The sequence below is a fragment of the Nycticebus coucang genome, chromosome 5 (assembly GCF_027406575.1).
Source record: "Nycticebus coucang isolate mNycCou1 chromosome 5, mNycCou1.pri, whole genome shotgun sequence".
Classification (NCBI taxonomy): Eukaryota; Metazoa; Chordata; class Mammalia; order Primates; family Lorisidae; genus Nycticebus; species Nycticebus coucang.
The window spans coordinates 121,830,876-121,848,908 of NC_069784.1; the positions used below are offsets into that span (position 1 = coordinate 121,830,876).

An 18,033-nucleotide genomic window follows, 5' to 3' on the forward strand; every position below is an offset into this window, starting at 1 on the left:
TCTTTATTTCTATTATGGAAATGTTACTAAGGTAAGGTTTTATTGATGTAAAAACTTTGCATATAGGAAATAGAGTCCATCAAATTTATGAGTTAAATTTAACTCATATTACATAGAAATATCCACTGTAGACAAAGCAGTGTACAATGACACACTTCTATTTATGTAACCAAGTGACTAAGAGATTTTTAAAAATTTATTTTTGGAGACTGTCCGTCTTTATTTCAGCTCTAGAACAAAAACGAATTTGGAGAACAAGACAGTTAGAAAATTGTAAAACTCCCTTGGTGTGTGTCACACTTTATGGGGGCAAGACATGATTGCAAGAGGGACTTTACCTAACAATTGCAATCAGTGTAACCTGGCTTATTGTACCCTCAATGAATCCCCAACAATAAAAAAAAAAAAAAAAGAAAATTGTAAAACTCACATTTTTCTTCCTTTTTATGTTAATGTCTTCACTGCAAACTTATTATTTAATTTGAAATAGAAGGAATTCCTATGTATTGGCTGGGTGTGGTGGCTCACACCTGTTGTCCTAGCTACTTAGGAAGCTGAGGCAAGAGGATTGCTCAAGCCCAAGAGTTTGAGGTTGCTGTGAGCTACCATGATGCTAGGGCACCCTACCCAGGGCAACAGAGTAAGACTCTGTCGAAAGAAAGAAAAGAAAGAAAGGAAGGAAAGGTCAGAAGGAGAGGGAAATTTATTATGTAAAAAGGGATTGTATTAAGTATTTTGAGCAAGAACGACATAATTTTCGGAACAAAAAAAAATAGTTTGGGATAGTTACATGATTATTATTCATCTAGACCAGTGCTTCTCAAATATTAATGTGCAGGCAAATCATACTGGGATCACGTTAAAAAGCAGATACTGGGTTGGAGCCTGACATTGTGCATTCTCACAAGCTCCCATGTGGTATCAATGCTGCTGGACACAAGCGCTTTAATAATTCAATCTAAACACTAATCTTATCTTATTATACATCACAACAGTGCCAGACAATTCACAATGCTCAAGTAGGTACACTGGAAAGTAAACTAAGATTCTCCTGCCAGAACATCAACAACAGAAAACAAGCATTTTATCTCTATTGTTGATGCTAGAGGACTAATATTAACCAGGCAGGGATTCTTTATTTTAAAAAAATTCTACTAATTACTGTATTTTTAAAAATCTTTTTAGACCTCTGGAACAGAGCCCTTGAGCATCAAGAGAAGCTCAAACCCGTCCCAGTGGACACCAAGGCCAAGCCGGCATGGTCTCCCCCTCGCCAGGTCTACGTGAATCCCAGAGAGAATCTGAAGACAGAGCAGGGGCCCGATGCTCTGATCATGCAGCTCGTCCTCTGCAGCTGCTGACCCCCCTGAGCCCTTTGTTCTGGAACTCAAGGATGGTCCAGTTCCATTCCACCAAGTAGGACCTGAATAACTCAAAGACCTCCCTGTGTCATGGGCAGTGGCTCCGCTGCCTTTCCCCTTCTCGGCCCTGCGAGGTGGGTGAGCTTGCACTCCTGTACTAGCCAAGAACATCTTCATGGGCCTCATTCCTTATCACCAGAGTGGCTTCATCAGTGGCATCTGGAAGGTCATCATCAACCACAAGCCAGAGCAGCAGCAATAGCTGCAGCAACAGTGAGGGATGAGGGGACAGCAGCTCCCCCCCACACCGCCCCAAGCTGAACCCCATCCCCACAGAATCTGCTCTAGCATCATTGCTGCAGCCCCAGTCTCAGGGCACCGTGGGGGCCTCTGGGACCAAGGAGCAGCCATTACACCCTTTACCCCAGGTGTCCCCAGGCCCTGCCTGAGTCTCTCCAGGACCACCCTTCCTGGAGCCATCCTTGAGCCTCAGAACCCTGAGGCCACCCCCAGCTGCGCAGGCCCCTACTCAACCTACTGGGGATACCCCTCCCCAGACCTCCCTCCACCACCTCCAGCCACCAGGGGCTCCTGCGCAGCTGCCCCCACCACACCAGGGCTTGGGGCAGCCCCAGCTGGGTCCCCTCTCCTGCCCAGTCCTGGCCCGCTCAGCTTCCCTCTCAGGCTCCACTTCCAGTAGCAAAATGAAAGAGAGAAGGAGAAGGGAGCGAGCCTATTTCTTTGTAGTAGTGAAGAGCATGCTTGCGTGTTTTATATGATAAAAAAAAATCGTGTCTGTGTTGAAAGAATATAACCTGAAACGTCATTATGAATCAAAGCACATGATCACTATAGGAACAGACGCCTGGAGAGGTGATCCTCACTGAACTGAAAAGGGGACTCAAAACTTCAAAAGTGTTTGCTTTGGAAAGTGAATAACAAAAGTGGCAAGGCTGCAGGACATGTTCCAGAGCAACTAGATGGGCAGTAAAACCTGCAATAGACCTGAGTGCATAAAGGAGCAGAATGACATGTCCTGAACAGAAACATACAGCTATTCAGACCATTATTTAAGCCCTGCAGCATCTGCCTTGCTCAATGAGATGAAGCTAAATTGGAGGAAGATTTACAAGTCCAGTTGCTTGCCGGGGTCCTCAAACTTTTTAAACAGGGGGCCAGTTCACTGACCCTCAGACCGTTGGAGGGCCGGACGATAGTTTAAAACAAAAAACTATGTATACTGCACATATCTTATTTTGAAGTAAAAAAACAAAACGGGAACAAATACAATCACACCGCTGCATGTGGCCTGCGGGCTGTAGTTTGAGGAACCCTGCTTAAAGGGGTCAAATCAGTTGTGGCCTTTTTTATCGCTGCTCTTAAACTATTGCCACCCAGTTAGCTTTATTTATGTGGTCTTGAGAATTTTAATGTGATCAAAGACATCCGTGACATGGTACCAAGGCAGGCCCAACATTGGGAAATGACATTTTTTGTGTATTGAAGAAATGAAAGTTTCACGTAGACTTGTTTGAATTCTTCAGCACAACTATGGACGGTTGTAGTGATGACAGAGGGTTTGGGCAGGATACCTTGATCCAAGGTGGAAACATCTAGAAGGACCCAGAAGGCAGATCAGTGCTTCCATCACCAGAAGTTGAATTGTTCTAAGAAATTAAATAGAATAAATCATGAATGTCCCCAACACTTAGTTCCTGTGCTTTAACCACAGGCAGGCAAGTTAATGATGGCTGGACCCAATGTATTTCACAGAAAGCTCTGTGACCCGGTTGTAGAGGAAATCACAACTGTTGAAGTTAATCAACTTGGTTCATTTTAAATTGGGCAAAGGCCACGCTTGGTTCTCCTAAGGGTAGTCAAAGACTCTGGTCAAAGATACTACACTTCTGGACATTGAATTTTTCTCTGCAAGGATATTCACAAACGTAAATGTGTGGTCATATGCAAAGTGAGGAAGTGGGAAAATGGGGAAGCCACTGGCAAAAAAAAAATATGATTCCCTTTTCTTGTTGCAGTTGGTTCCAAAAATGAAAGATATGGCCCTGGCTGTATTCACCCAAGTTGTGGGGTTGAAGATGAAGCTCCCCAAGGCTCTCTGAATCCAGACTTCATGACAATGAATTAACGCTGTCCAGGTTGCTTTTGTTGATTGATGTCAAGTGTGAATACAGACCACAAACAGCAGCTATTGAACCACAGGGCAATAGGGTTCCAAAATACGATTCTGTTCAAACATGGGAAGAGTCTACACCTACCTCCAACAGTTGTCCTGAACATCCGTGTTGGGAAGTACCTATGCTTGTGAATGGCTGTGTTCCATTACAACCCATCAAATTAAATGCTGCTCCCAGTTTGAGGAGTGAGGGTTGAATTCTAAACTCCATATCCCACCTGCTATCCAAAGCCTGATACTGACATCTTGGTACAAGAGGGAAGATGTCAGCACAAACGAATTATAAAAGAGAACATTTTAATAATTAAATATTTCTACTTTTCATTTTGAATTTAAATATAAACTCTAGTATGATACATGTTTGTATTATGCTCCACATGTTCTCCATAGTTCAGCAAATTAATTATAAGAAATTTTTTTAATAAAATAAAATCTTTGTATGCCTCTTTTCTTGATTTCCCAGTGAAGAATCTACAGGATGCCAAATTGCCTAATAACCTTCCTTGGTTCTAAAACATTTCTTCTTTTCTCCTGTATATAGATAGGAGACTAAAATTTCCTCTTGTATTATGTCTTAAAAAGAAGTTTAATATTTTTATATATAGATGCTGAAAATTGAGGGGAAATAAACACCTTGGAATTTATGGGTCTTCAAGGAATTGAAATGGTTGGGAACTCTGATGCAATTAGCAGTGTTGCAGTCAGGAATGTCAGAAATTAGGTACCGTTCCAGAAAGATAGACAATAAACACTTCCTTTCCTCTGTAAGAAGTGAATGGTCAGGATGGTAGAAACAAAGCAGGGATGCATAACTAAAAATACCATAATGCTGGGACCTCCAAAATCGCTGGGAAGTCTTGCTTGTTTCATTGAGCCTGGAGTCAGAGTCTGTGGAAGATACTTCACGGTATGCAGAGAGAAGCTGTGATAGTCACTAACTCCTCCTAAGGGTGTGCAAATCAAAAAGGCTTCTGTCGTCTTTAAGCTAAAGGATCCTAAGGATCCATCCATATGGGAAAAGAGACCAAATATCAGTGATTTGTCTTTATTACTACCAAGGAAAACTCTTCACTGAGCAGTCAGTCACGGAGTCTAATACAATTAACAAGGAAAATAAAATACCAATCAGACCCGAACTAAAACTGTCATACTGAAGTTAGTAAAGTTCAAATAATCCCGGTCATCATGACAGTGCATTCAGTTTTGTCATCCTGTTTGCAGTTAATTCATCCTGACCAGACCTTCAGAACACGATTTCATTTGAGATCATCTGACCTACAGAACATACTTAGCTTCTGTTCAGTGAAGTGCTTAATGGGTCTTGAAATTGCCTCTTCCACATTTCTGTAGCCAAAAACATGGTCATCTCCACTTTGTGTTATATCACTATTTAGACATTTTCAAGGAAATTTATTCTGCATTCACAAAAGAGTTTAAGTGTGTGGAGATCTCATCTGAGCTGGAAGAGTTTGGATCTCAAACTTTTGAAACATATGTGATACCTAAGTTATCTGCCCTTTAAACAAAATCAACTATCCACAGGCTCCTATTAAGAGAATTCAGTTCATGGGCGGCACCTGTGGCTCAAAGTGGTAGGGCGCTGATCCCATATGCTGGAGGTGGTGGGTTCAAACCCAGCCCTGGCCAAAAACCACACACACACACACACACACACACACACACACACTAAAAAAAAAAGAGAGAGAGAATTTAGTCCAGCAGCCAGAGACCCAGCACCTGACAAGTCCCACCAGCACAACTGCTATGTGACAGAGACAGTTTAACGGGCACATTCTGTTTATCTCTGTCCCAATTTACAACACCAGGTGGTTGCCTGTATCCTTTTGATCACTTCTGTTACCCCACATACTCCTAGGTTCATTCTTAACATGTTCTGGCTCCATCATAAGCTCTGTGGTCCTCCACAGGCCTTTTAAGTGTGCTTCTCAGCATTCCAAACTCTGTGGTCTCTTCAATTTATACACTTCTAGGTATCTCACTATGTTCATTGCTTTTTTTTTTATTATTAAATCATAGCTGTGTACACTGATATGATCATGGGGCATCATACACTAGCTTCACAGACCATTTGACACACTTTCATCACACTGGTTAACATAGTCTTCCTGGCATTCTCTCAGTTACTGTGCCAAGACACTTACATTCCACATTTACCAAGTTTCACATATACCCTTATAAGATGTGCTGATAAATTCTAAATCCACTGTCTCCAGCTCAGATGTCAACTCTCTATTACAGTTTCCCCTGAACATCCTGCGACAGTCCCCTGAACTCATCCTCACCATCTCCTCCTCTTTGCTCTCTACCCACACATGATTCATCCCTCTTGCTCCCAATCTCCAGGCATCATGCCACAGCCATGAGGTCACAAACCCAGGAAACCTGGCTCTTCCCTCTCACTCTCCTCAGAGCCATAAACCCAGCCATACAAGTCAATCTCCTAAAAAGCTTCAGAATCTCCACTCTTCTTTCCCTTCAGATCCTCAACACATAAGAAATGAATTACCCCAGGAGCTTCCTCGGTGACCTCCCAGTCTATCTCTCTTACATACTGTCCTTGGAGTGATCTTTCTAAAACACTAACCATGTGACCACCTCTTTAAAATACTGAGGTGCTTACCCATCAATTTGCTATGGACTCTCGCCTTTTTAGCCTGACCCTTACCTATGTCTTTAATCCCACAACTCCATATAAATCCTACCTTCCATTTCAGGGGAGAGGTTTGTAATTCTCCTAAAGTGCCATGTACTCTCCTTCCCGTCCCTCTGGTCCTCCGGAGCACATCTCCCACTGCATTGCGCTGTGTGTCTGTGAGGAAGCCTGCTCCGTCTTCCTCGTGTCCCTGAAGCTCAGCTCCTTCCCTATGTTCCTGTTCTTAACATATCTTTGCTAAAGGTACAAATAATCACACATCTCTATTTCAGGCTCTGGCCTCCCTCACTGAGTATTTCCTCCTCTCTACTGTGAGCGCCTTGAGAACATACCGTTTTCACCTTATTCCTCACCATCTCCCCAGAATGTAACATTAGATCCAGCCTATAGTCAAAGGCAAATAGGTGATTGAATGAATGAGGGACCATAGAAATGGGTTTACTAACCCAAGATCTTTTAGATGGTTCATTCAGTTGTCATTGATTGAAAAGTATTTCTTTGGCTTTTGCTAAACTGTGGCAACGACATTTCAACTGTGTTATCCCAAGGACATATGTGTTAAATTATTGGTTGAATTTAGCTCAAAAATAATAATTTTCTCTTTAGACAAATATGAAAGTTGTTTTTAGCCAGAATGTAAAACTATGCAGCTCAACATGTTTCCTTTTTTTGCCTTAACTGCCAGAAAACTTAAAGATAAATTCAGTGTTCAATAGTAGTAATTAGACTGTCTCAAGTCCTTGGTAATTGCCATTCTATTTGTTCTCTGAGATAGTCTATTTCTATCCTAAATTCTTCCCCTATTCATGATGTCTCTTCTAAATGTCTTCTGTTATAAATGATTATATATTTGTAATAGGTAGAGGATGGAGGCAAAATCTAATGCTCCAAAATATTTGTTCTTCCACCTTACGTCCCTAACTTCAGATAGCCAAATAAAGGCAGAGAGAGCAGCCTCTGTTTGAGGCATAGAGGTTTGTAGCAAACTATCAGAATCCCTGGGTCTTTTGGTCAGTTTGGTTCTGCAACAATGCATGTCAATCCAAAGGTCTCACTCACATGAAACAGACCGAATATTGATGAATATTCAATATTCATTCAAGCACCAGCATGATTCATCTGGAGTAATATAAAGTTCCATTCATGCTTGGAATGTGGTCATGTTTTCAATAATTACAGCCCATGAACCATAACCGTAAGTTTCTTTTCATGCCATGTAGTACTTGAAATGTTAGCTGTTAACGCGGGTAGACAACCCTACTGACCCACTCGAATCCCCCAGAGGTGTCCTTCAAAATACCTTTGCCTTATGCTCCATGCACATCAGAATATCTGAGGGGTGGGGTCATGCTTTCTAAGCATCCCCACGTGATTCTAATGTACGTTAAGGTGTATAGGAACCACTGAGGTAGAGCCTGGGAGAGAGATCAGAGTTGCAGATCAAGGTCTGCCATCTCCTCCTTGATAGGGGGATTGCCTTTCAGAATGTTAGAAGTGGAAATAACTCCACCTTTTAAAAATCAAACTGTGCATTCACCCCATTAAAGTGAAACTGGTTATAAAAATCTGAATTAAAAAGGGGACATTATAGGTGATTACTCATTTTTAAAAGGATTTTCTGTCTTTATAAGGGATTAATTGAAGCATGTCTTCAAGTACCAGGTAGTCATTTAATTGATTTCTAGACTTACCTGATATTAATTATGCTTGTGACCTTTGCAAAGTCACTTGAATCTCTCTGGGATTCTCTTTCTCAATATGCACACTGTGAGAACTGTATCAAATCAGTATGTGCGCAGGTCTCACAGTAATTCTCATAGGTGCTGAGATGTTACAAGGGCAGCTAAGAGCACACACATGAAGTAAGGCAGCCTACATTTGAATTCCTGGCTCCCTAAGCACATCACCTCAGGCAGGTTACTTTACCTCTCAGTGCCTCAGCTTCATCAGCTACAAGATGGAATTCATGACATGGCATTACTCACAGGGCTGTGAGATTAAAAGAAATAAATACATGTAAAAGAGTTTAAAATAGTTCTGAGCACACAGCAAGCACTAGTAAAGAATTAGCTATCATCTGTTATGAATATCATACCTGAAAAAAGTCAGGGCTTTTGATATGCTAATGTGATGGTGAGGCTCTAAGTGGGGACACATTATGTAACATTTCAGAAATAGGTCTGACCAGTTAGCTTTTGGTTATGGGGGCAGCTCCCTACGGAGTATACTTTGGAGAAAGCTGTACCACATCTCTGAAATGTCCCTTTAAACTCTAAAATAATCTGATTCATCTCTGTCTTAGAGAGACCAGAAAACTATGGTCTAGGGGTAAAATTCAGCCTGCCACTTGTTTTTGTAAATAAAGTTTTATTGGCACATACAAACGCTACATGCTGATTTGTTTATGTATTGTTGATAAGAGCAAAGTTGAACAGTTGAGACAGAAATCACACAGCCCACAAAGCCTGAAATACATACTGTCCAACTGTGTACAGACAATGTTTGCTGATCCCTGCCTTAGGTGTATAACTTATTGGGAAGCCTACAGCTCTACCCAATGTAACTTAATCACCAAGGAAAATTATATGTTATGAATGAGCATTTCTATTCCATCCTCCCAGTTGGCAGTAGGGAGAGAGTCATCAAGCATGGGGTACTAAAAGCAAGTAGCTATGTGAACGGAGGCTGTTGATGACATGAGCTGGAAAGAACAAACAGTGAGGATCACAGAAAGGGAGCTGCTGATGGGGAAGAAACAAAATGCATTTAGGAAAACTGAAGGTGACTTGAAGACTTTGACTCTGGTTAAAGATGCTTTTGTATGATGAACACTTTGTCTTAACACTTCCCTGAAAGCCTATACACCCTCTCAAAAATATCAGATTTCCTTAAAATTACTTCTACCAGTCAAGTACAATCCTAGAAAAATTGTTTTTTGTTATGACATGTGATTCTTAAAGGATGGGTATTATTATCCTAATTTTATAGGTAAATGCACCAGATCATGCAGACCCTAAGCATCTTCTCCATAACTAATCACTGGTTGAGCTTACAGTTAGGCAAACCTAGTTTAATCAGCCTTGGATTTTCTACTGTGCCTCAACCAAAGTCATTTAGTTCTAGAATTTCTCTTAAAAAACACAGAAATGCTACATAAAATTCTAATTACCAGGATTTCTTGTGCACTGTGCTAGACAACTGTTTATCACCAAGGCAAAATTTTACAATTTCTACCCATACTAATCTCTTGCTCTTCATAAGTTTGGCACTTGGCTCAAAGTGGGGGAAAGAAGGAATAGAGTGTCAAGTTGAAGTATGGAATCTGCCAGCATCCTGCATAGACAGCAACCCTGATGAAATTTATCTCACTAGGAAATATAGAGAAGGGGTTTCATTCAGGATGAATAGAAACACAGGAAGCTATTGAAGAACAGACAAAAAAAAAAATGCACTGTTTGAAATGGCAGCTGCAAACCTTATCACTTATATTCCATTGCTACAAAAACTAGTCAGCTTTTCTTAGCCCAATGTGAATTAGAAGAAATATAATTTAGTGTTTAGAAAATATGCCTAATTTACCACCAAAGCCATACAATTTGTCTTGAATCAAGTAAGGAATTCTACGTCAGCTCTTTAAGATGATGGTGATTAAGTAGACGACAATGTACTTCCAATGTTCTTTTCCTTTCATTATTTGTGGCACCCTGATGAAAAGTAATTATGCTTTGGCGAATCTTCCTCTTAGATGTAATTTGGACCACTTATCTGAGATGCTCAGAAGGGAGCTGACTTGACAACTAAAAGAGAACACCTGTTTCTATCACTGTAAAGGAGCCGGTCCTGAGAGCCTCTTTCTTTGCTTATCCATGCATAGCATTTCTGCAACCAGAAATATTGAGTGATGTATTAATAAATTCCTTCTCTATCCGCATTTTCATTAAAAGAAATCAGCAACTAAATGGTGTGTTTCTTCATGTTTTACATACAGAATAAGAAAGAAGAAACATTGTGAATATAAAATAACCCAGAGAGAAGAGGGAGTGAAGCAGTTGGTTAAGAATCCTGAGATACACGGATATCAACCCTAGTGACCAACACATGTTCAATAAGGATGCCGCTCAGCTTCCCAGGTGCTAAGGAAAAACACTTATAATTTGGTATTCTGTATTTTATTAAATAGGTTACAAGGGATCTGTTGGAAATGCCATATGTTTTATTATTTCTAACACATATTTGTGTGTGTGTGTGTTGATATTAAAAGTAGGCAGCTGGTATATTTGTTATTCATAAAAAGAGGATGGTCCCATCACATTATTGAAACCCTAATTCCATTTTCTGACTAAAACCTTTGAGGCTCCAAATATACTTTTAAGAAGTTTTATTTGTTCCTTTTATCTAGTAAAAGCCTGCACACCTCTGACCTGGTTTTTGCATCATGTTTTAGCAAATATCAAAAAGCACTTTCACAAACACAAGCATTTGGCCTCCCTGAATTCCTGAGGTAAGCACCAACGAGTAAACGAAGGATGGTGCCAAAATCTAAAATGCAATTTAGGTATATTTACTAAAATTTGGTTTTCCTTTGCCTACACTTTGCCACCTCTTTTTTGCTTGCCTTTCAGGAGAATCTAATTTTTCAATCAAGACTACTAAGGGGAAATTCTGAAATAAGTTATTTTGGTTATCTTTATTACACATTAGGATTCTTGCTTCCTGTTGGCTTTTTTAAGTATTTAAGGGACTGAATATATAAACATTTTTAGAAAATTATTAAAATATAATATGCATAAAAACATACATGTAGTTCATCATTCCTATTCATCAAAGAAATGAAAATCAAAACCACCTTGAGATATCTCTTAACCCCAGAGAGAAGAGCTCACATCACAAAGTCCCAAAGCTACAGATGCTGGCGCAGATCTGGAGAGAAAGGGACACTTCTACACTGCTGGTGGCACTGCAAACTAAAACAGCATCTTTGCAAAGAAGCTGGAGAATCCTCAAAGAGCTAAAAGTAAACCTTCCATTTGATATCCCCTTACTAGGAATCTAACCAAAAGGAAAAAAAAAAATCATTTTTACCAGAAGGATATTTTTCACTAGAGTGTTCCTTGCAGCTCAATTCACAATCGCCAAGACATGGAATCAACCCAAGCGCCCACCAGTTCATGAATGGATGAATAACTGTAGTGTACGCATACCATAGAATACTATTCAGGCATAAAAAAGATGGAGACTTTACATCTTTTGTATTGACCTGGATGGAACTGAAACATATTCTTCAAGTATCACAAGAATGGAAAAGCAAGTATCCAATATATGCAATACTAATAAGAAACCAATAGATAAACAATTATACCCCCACATGAGAGTAAAACACAATTAAATTCAAGTGGGGGAGGAGGAGGAAGGAGTAAGGAGAAAGGAGGAAAGAGGGGTATTGGTGAGCTCTCGCCAGGCGGCACACCGCTGGTGAAAGGGCTCCACTACAACTTGAACTTTACCTAACAAATGCAAACAATGTAACCAAATCAGGTGTGTACTCTCATAATAATCTGAAATAAATTTTTTAAAAAAGATGTGAGTACAGTTCAGAATTTTTTTAATAAACTAAATGTATCTCTATTGCCAGCACGCAGATCCAGAAACAGAATGTTCACCAGCTCCTCTTCATGCTCTTTCTAATTATTACAAGGATAACCACTATCCTGACTTATAACAGCATAGATTAGTTTGCCTATTTTCATGGGTACATGAACTTCGATTATCTTGCGTAATCTACAGCAGAAATAGAGGCATGGACACATGAAACAATTTGTATAACACCATGAAATTTTTGAAGAGCAAAATCGAGACTTTTCATCTAACATGGTTCCATAAGAATGCCTATGGCCACTCAAAGCTTTTCTAAGTGGAGAGAAAAATCCAAATGACAAGCCTACTTTTTTGCACAGTAATTTCTTTTTTTTTTTTTATTAAATCATAGCTGTGTACATTGATATGATCTGCACAGTAATTTCTGATGGCTTTACTATAAGGATTAAAGGATAGTCTCTTTCAAAGTCTTTATCCATATCAGACCTTTGATAATTGTTCCCATTGACTTCTAGGAGCTCACTATCTAGGAAAGAAGATTAAACACAGGAAAAGGAAATACAAGAGATGCCTGATAATCAGGCCTGCCACCGATTCTGTCTGCTGAAGCCACAGCACTCAAATGCCATGGTTTTATGTTAATCAGCACCTTCCAGAGAAAGAGAACTGTGTATGTGTATGTGTATACTAAAGAAAAACAATTATTTTAAGGAATTAACTCATATGATGACAGAAACTTGGTTGACAGGCTGGAGACCCATAGAAGGGCTGATATTGCAGTTTGAGTGTAAACATATTTTGCTGGCAGAATTCCCTCTTTTTCTAGGGAAGTCAATCTTTTTCTGTTATTGCCTGCAACTGATAGCATGAAGCTCACCCACATCATAAGTAAACATAATCTCTTTTACTCAAAGTCTACTGATTTAAATGTTGATCTTAAAAGATACAAGAAATACCTAGCAAGTTTGAGCAGATACCTGGGTGCCATGACTTAGCTAAGTTAACACATAAATAAGCCATCAGAGGTATGTGTCAGATGCTGCTTCTTAGGCACTCTTCTGAGCTTGGCTTGACTAACTTAATTTATATGTTGCCATAATATGACCAAGAATTAATAACTTATCATCCCAAACAGACAGTAAAATCCAGTAGGGCAGGGAACTTTGTTTGAAATTCCTTGATCTTCCACTATCCCGACCTCAGAACTCCTTGTATATTTATTGATCAAGTGATCTATTTCCAGTTTTACCATTTTATGTGCAAACTATATAACCTTACTACTGTATAAAAGCATAGACAAGCAGCAAATCATTTCAGAACCAGGCAGCAAAAACTAATAATAATAATAATTTAACTTTCTATGTTACTGAAAATTTTCTTGATTGTGGGAAATATCTAAAAAAAATGTTTTTGATCTGCCATACTCAACGCCCAACAGAAATTCCCAGTTGCCTACAGAGCTTTACAAAGTCTGTCAAGTTAATTACACCTGACCTAGATTTTAACTCACTTCTTTATTTCCACAGTAATGGTAGGTATGAGTAATCTGTTCACTGATATCACCTCCTGGTTATGTAAAATAAAATTTAAGTATAAAATAAAGCAGAGGATCTGGCTTATAGTTTGATAACTGTCTACTGAGTTGCTAATATTAACATAAAACCAACTTAGGCTTAGGCCAAGTCCTGTATTTCAATAGAATTGTGTTTTAAGACTCCTGAAGTTTTGGTTAATATTCCTGTGTTTCCAGAGTTTCTTACTTTATTTACATAAAGTTGGGCTTCAGCCATCAATGAGAGTATGTGTTTATAAGCCTCTCTCCTGCTTTGAGGGTAACATTTTTACCATTGTGAGTTGTTTTTTCATTCCCCAAGACCGTATAGATCATTTTGTTTGTTTGATTTGGCTTTGTTGAATTTGTGTGTGTGCACATGTGCGCGTGTCCAAGCAAGCACATTTGAGGACACTAGAGCAAATCTAGACTGTAGGAAGGTCCAGCAACATGGTCTTCCAGTCAGCAATATTTTACTGTGAAATGCAAGCAGGATTGGATTTTCCAATGGTTTATTACCATATATCCCACAAAATCTACTTAAGTGCCTAAACCTCTATTATTGTACATCTTGGAAACTGTCCAAAAGACCATGACAAGTGGAAAATAGCATATCGATCATATGAAAGTTACTCATGAATATCTTCCATGACCATGAAGAAAGCAATCTGAGAGCTGTTTGGGACTTTGGAGTACTCTGTTGCAAGGGTACAAAGGTAAACAAGGTACAGTTCCTAATTCAAAAAGGTCACAAAGCAGTGACACTCGTCCTCTAAAATAATATGAGAGGTAAAGGCATAATTTATTTCCAAATTTATGAAACAAAATTACTTAAAAGACAATAATAACTTAACATCTAAAAGAGGCAAATTTGTGAGAAACACAGTGCTTGATGAGGATGGTATTTGATAGACTTTAGACTTCCTTCCCTAAAGCTTTAAAAGAGAATTTCTTCAGGGAGAAGCATAGATAAAAACCTTTTGCTTGTTAGCTCTATTGAAATGGTCCTGATGAAACCAAAATAGGTAGTGAATAATAAAAGAAAAAGAAAAGAATACTGGTGTTCATTAATTCAAAAATGTTTTTAAGATAGGTCATAAATACAAAATTTATGACATCAAAGTTAACCATATCATAAAGCAGAAAGTAAGCTTAGTTGTCAGCATTGAAAAGATGTTTTTTAATCTATTACTGCTATTACTAGACATCATTAGGTGTTTGATCCAAGAATTCAAACTGAGGGTTCATCTAAGACCTATTTTTCCTGCAAGATTTGAAAAGGAAATGTTAAACACAAATGAGCAAATCCAAAAGTTGACTAATATCCAAAACAGTGTGGAAGTTAAGTTAAAGCTTTAGTTTTCAAATGTCTTTAACAATGATAAAAATGAAGCCCCAGAAAACTCACCAAATTCTGAGAAAAACTCAGCACATAGGATCAACTTGGCCATGTTCGTGTGGCAAGAAAATATATTCAGTAAATATAGAGGTCTCCTTCCCTACCCCTTCCATTTCTGAAAATTGGCTTTTATTTTCATTTAATTTTTTTTATAATGACACAGCATGATATTTGGAAAATATTCCTTACAAGTCAAACTGTTCTGGGTTTGAATCTCAGTTCTGTAACCTACTGGCTATGTTAGTGTAATTAATGTCTCTGTGGTTTAGCTTCCAAATCATTAAAATAGGACCATTAATACTCATGCAGTTTTGAAACTATTAAATGAATTAGCACAAATACTTAATTAGCACAGTACCTAGTAGCTAATAGATGCTTGATAATTATTTCCCTTATTCATAATGATAAGGAAACATAACATCGCCATGATGAATAACATTCTTTATCCATAATGATTGATAAGGAAACAGAAGATAACGTCCCCATGATGTTTTCTATGGTGTTCAGTGTTTTCCTGCTACTTTTGAACTAAGAAAAACATGTAAACAATACAATGCTAATTAAATTAAACTGACATGTAATTAGTATTGTTCTTTATTTATATCAATATGTACTTATATCAATTTTTAACACATAAAAGTAAATTCAATTTCAGGAAAATACACGTAACAGCACAGACACAGGTTTACAAACCCCTCCCCTCAAAACCAAATACAGACAAACTAAAAATGTCAAGAATATCTCACCAATTCAGCAACGAGTAGAAAAGCCCAGCCTTGTATTACTAACTTCAAGAAATGGTGAATAGGTAAAACCATTTGAACCAAATCAAAAAAATCAGCATCTTACCTCTCCTGGCCCTAAAGGTATCTTCTCTGTAAGGTCAAAGGTAAATGTGCTAATTCCTATAAATCCTCATTGATCAGCCCCAACCCAGACTGATGAGACAAGTTTGGGATATGTGTCTGGCACAGAGGAAGGTTTAGAAGCATTAACATAAAACTATCAAAACTGAAACATAAGTGAACTTTAAAGATTTAAGCAGAAAATATAAGTCACCTACACAGGGACAAAATAACAACAGCCCGGCCTCAAAATTCTCCATAGCAACAATCAAATCAAGAGATCAGAAACAATACCTAGAGATATCTGAAGGTGATTCAAAAATTCTACATCCAACCACATTGTCATTCACGTACAAAAACAATATGAAGGCAGGGGCAGTGCCTGTGGCTTAAAGGAGTAGGGTGCCGGCCCCATATACCAGACGTGGTGGGTTCAAACCTGACCCTGGCCAAAAAATACAAAAAAAAAAAAAGGAAAGCATATTAAATGTGTAAAAGATTTAAGAAGTATAGCCCCTGTAAGCCCTTCTTTAAAAAATGTACTTAATGAATAAATCCAGTTAACCTAATGATAATTTTAGTAACAAACAGGACTCCGGAATGATAATGCCATATGCTATTGTATAAAAGACACATGATTAACAAGCAATTTATTTAAGTAAATAATTAAATCTAAATAATGAATTATAATAAAGCAATGTGTTATCATTTACAAAGAATGAAATAATATAGTACATAAATAAATATTATAAGGAACAGGGCAAAATCCCAGAATAAATTAATAAAAACTGAGGTTGCAGCCTCAGGCAGAGGTAGGAGAGAGTTGTTTGTGTGGTAATATCTATTGTCATTCCAAGGGAAGATCCTATAGGTACTTTCCATTGATTAAACTGGATGTAAATTAATAGACTGTTACCATTTGAAAGATAAACTTCAGTATGAGAAAAACTGTTCTACATTCCTTCCAATTTATCAGAAACATGAACATAAATAAAGGAGAGAAAGGAAATTTTCAGAAAGCATTAAAAGCAGAAAACTTAAAATAAGTTGTTATAATTAAGACTAAACACTTTATAACACTAAATATCAGTGCACTGCATTTACCTATTAAAATAAACTACTCTCCTAATGATTCAAAAGAGAAAACCAACTACATACTGGCATACATAAAAGACATACTACAAACTATGTAATTTGGAAATGTAAAATAAGTGGATAGGCAAAAATTTATCATTTGCTTTTTATCAATTATTTTTTATCAACACTTTATCATTAAATTATTATTTGCAAAAATGAATCAAGGTTTAAGATTTTTTTATTATTTTTTATTAAGTCATTTGTACACAGATCATAAATATATTTATGCCATTATGGGATTCGATGTGTTGATAATTTGTACAGATTGGAGGGCTTACATCCTGCTAATCAACATAGCTTTCACCTCATTTACCCAATTAGAGCATTAAGACATTTTTGTTCTACACCTGATAGATCTAACTTTACTTGCAATGTGCTCCATAGGTGTGGTCCCCCTACTAACCCTCCCTCTATCAACCCACCCCTCTCCCCTCCCCTCTCTCACCCCTTCCCTCCTTCATCCTAGGCTATAGTTGTGTTCATTTTTATATGCAAGTGTAAGATTATAATAGCAGACAATACTGAATTCAAAACAAGAATGTTAAAAGATTACAAAGAAATTGAGCAGATCAATATCTGATCAAACGTTTATCTATGGACAGGGAAGAACTTCACTACTCAGTTTTGGAAGACAAAATAACATTGTTGCTTATTTGTAATATTAATTATGGTAACAAGTAAACATGTCTTAGATACTTGCTAAGTGTGCAATGTTTTATCTCATTAAAGCCTGGCAACAAACTCATAAGGTAAGTGTTACTACCATCATTACATTACACATGACAATGACCTACAACAGTCAAGAACTCACCCAAACTCCTGCAGAAAGTCATAAGCTGCAATTCAAACCCTGGCAATCCAATGGGGACCACATGTTTTTTAAAGTCCACACTATATAAGCAGAAATTAATCAGAAAACATAGTAAAAATCCCACTTACAGAGAATAGGCAAACATGTTTCCTGGATTCAGGGCAGGCTGGCCAGGTTCGGGGCTAGGGTAGTGAGCTACTTATACCCCAACCAACTGGTGGCAATAAGCTTTCTAACAGCCTGCCATTCCTACCCTTGATTAACTCAGAACATAAGCTAGAGCGGGCCCTTTAAAGTAATGGGTTCTGGTTCTGTGAACCAGAAAGTGGGTCCTCAACATTTGCCAAATCTGGTGCCCTGATCTTGGACCTCCCAGCATCCAGAACTGTTTAAGAAACAATTTTTTGTTTGTAAGCCACCCACTTTTGGCATTTCATGGGCTGAGATATCCATGTTCTCTGATGG

General features: G+C 38.2%; 1 protein-coding gene across 5 annotated transcripts in view; it reads right to left on the minus strand.

Moving 5' to 3' along the window:
• The window catches only part of EPM2A (EPM2A glucan phosphatase, laforin), a 97,098-nt gene that overhangs the window by 16,235 nt on the left and 62,830 nt on the right, over positions 1 to 18,033 (minus strand). The window contains exon 1 of one of the 5 annotated variants that reach the window (XM_053592647.1): positions 2,954 to 3,013. The exons of the other annotated variants lie outside the window; for them this stretch is intronic. Coding sequence (XP_053448622.1) covers positions 2,954 to 3,009 — 56 coding nt within the window. The 5' untranslated portion in view covers positions 3,010 to 3,013. Of the gene's footprint in view, positions 1 to 2,953; positions 3,014 to 18,033 lie in introns of those variants that run through there. 5 annotated transcript variants of the gene reach the window in all.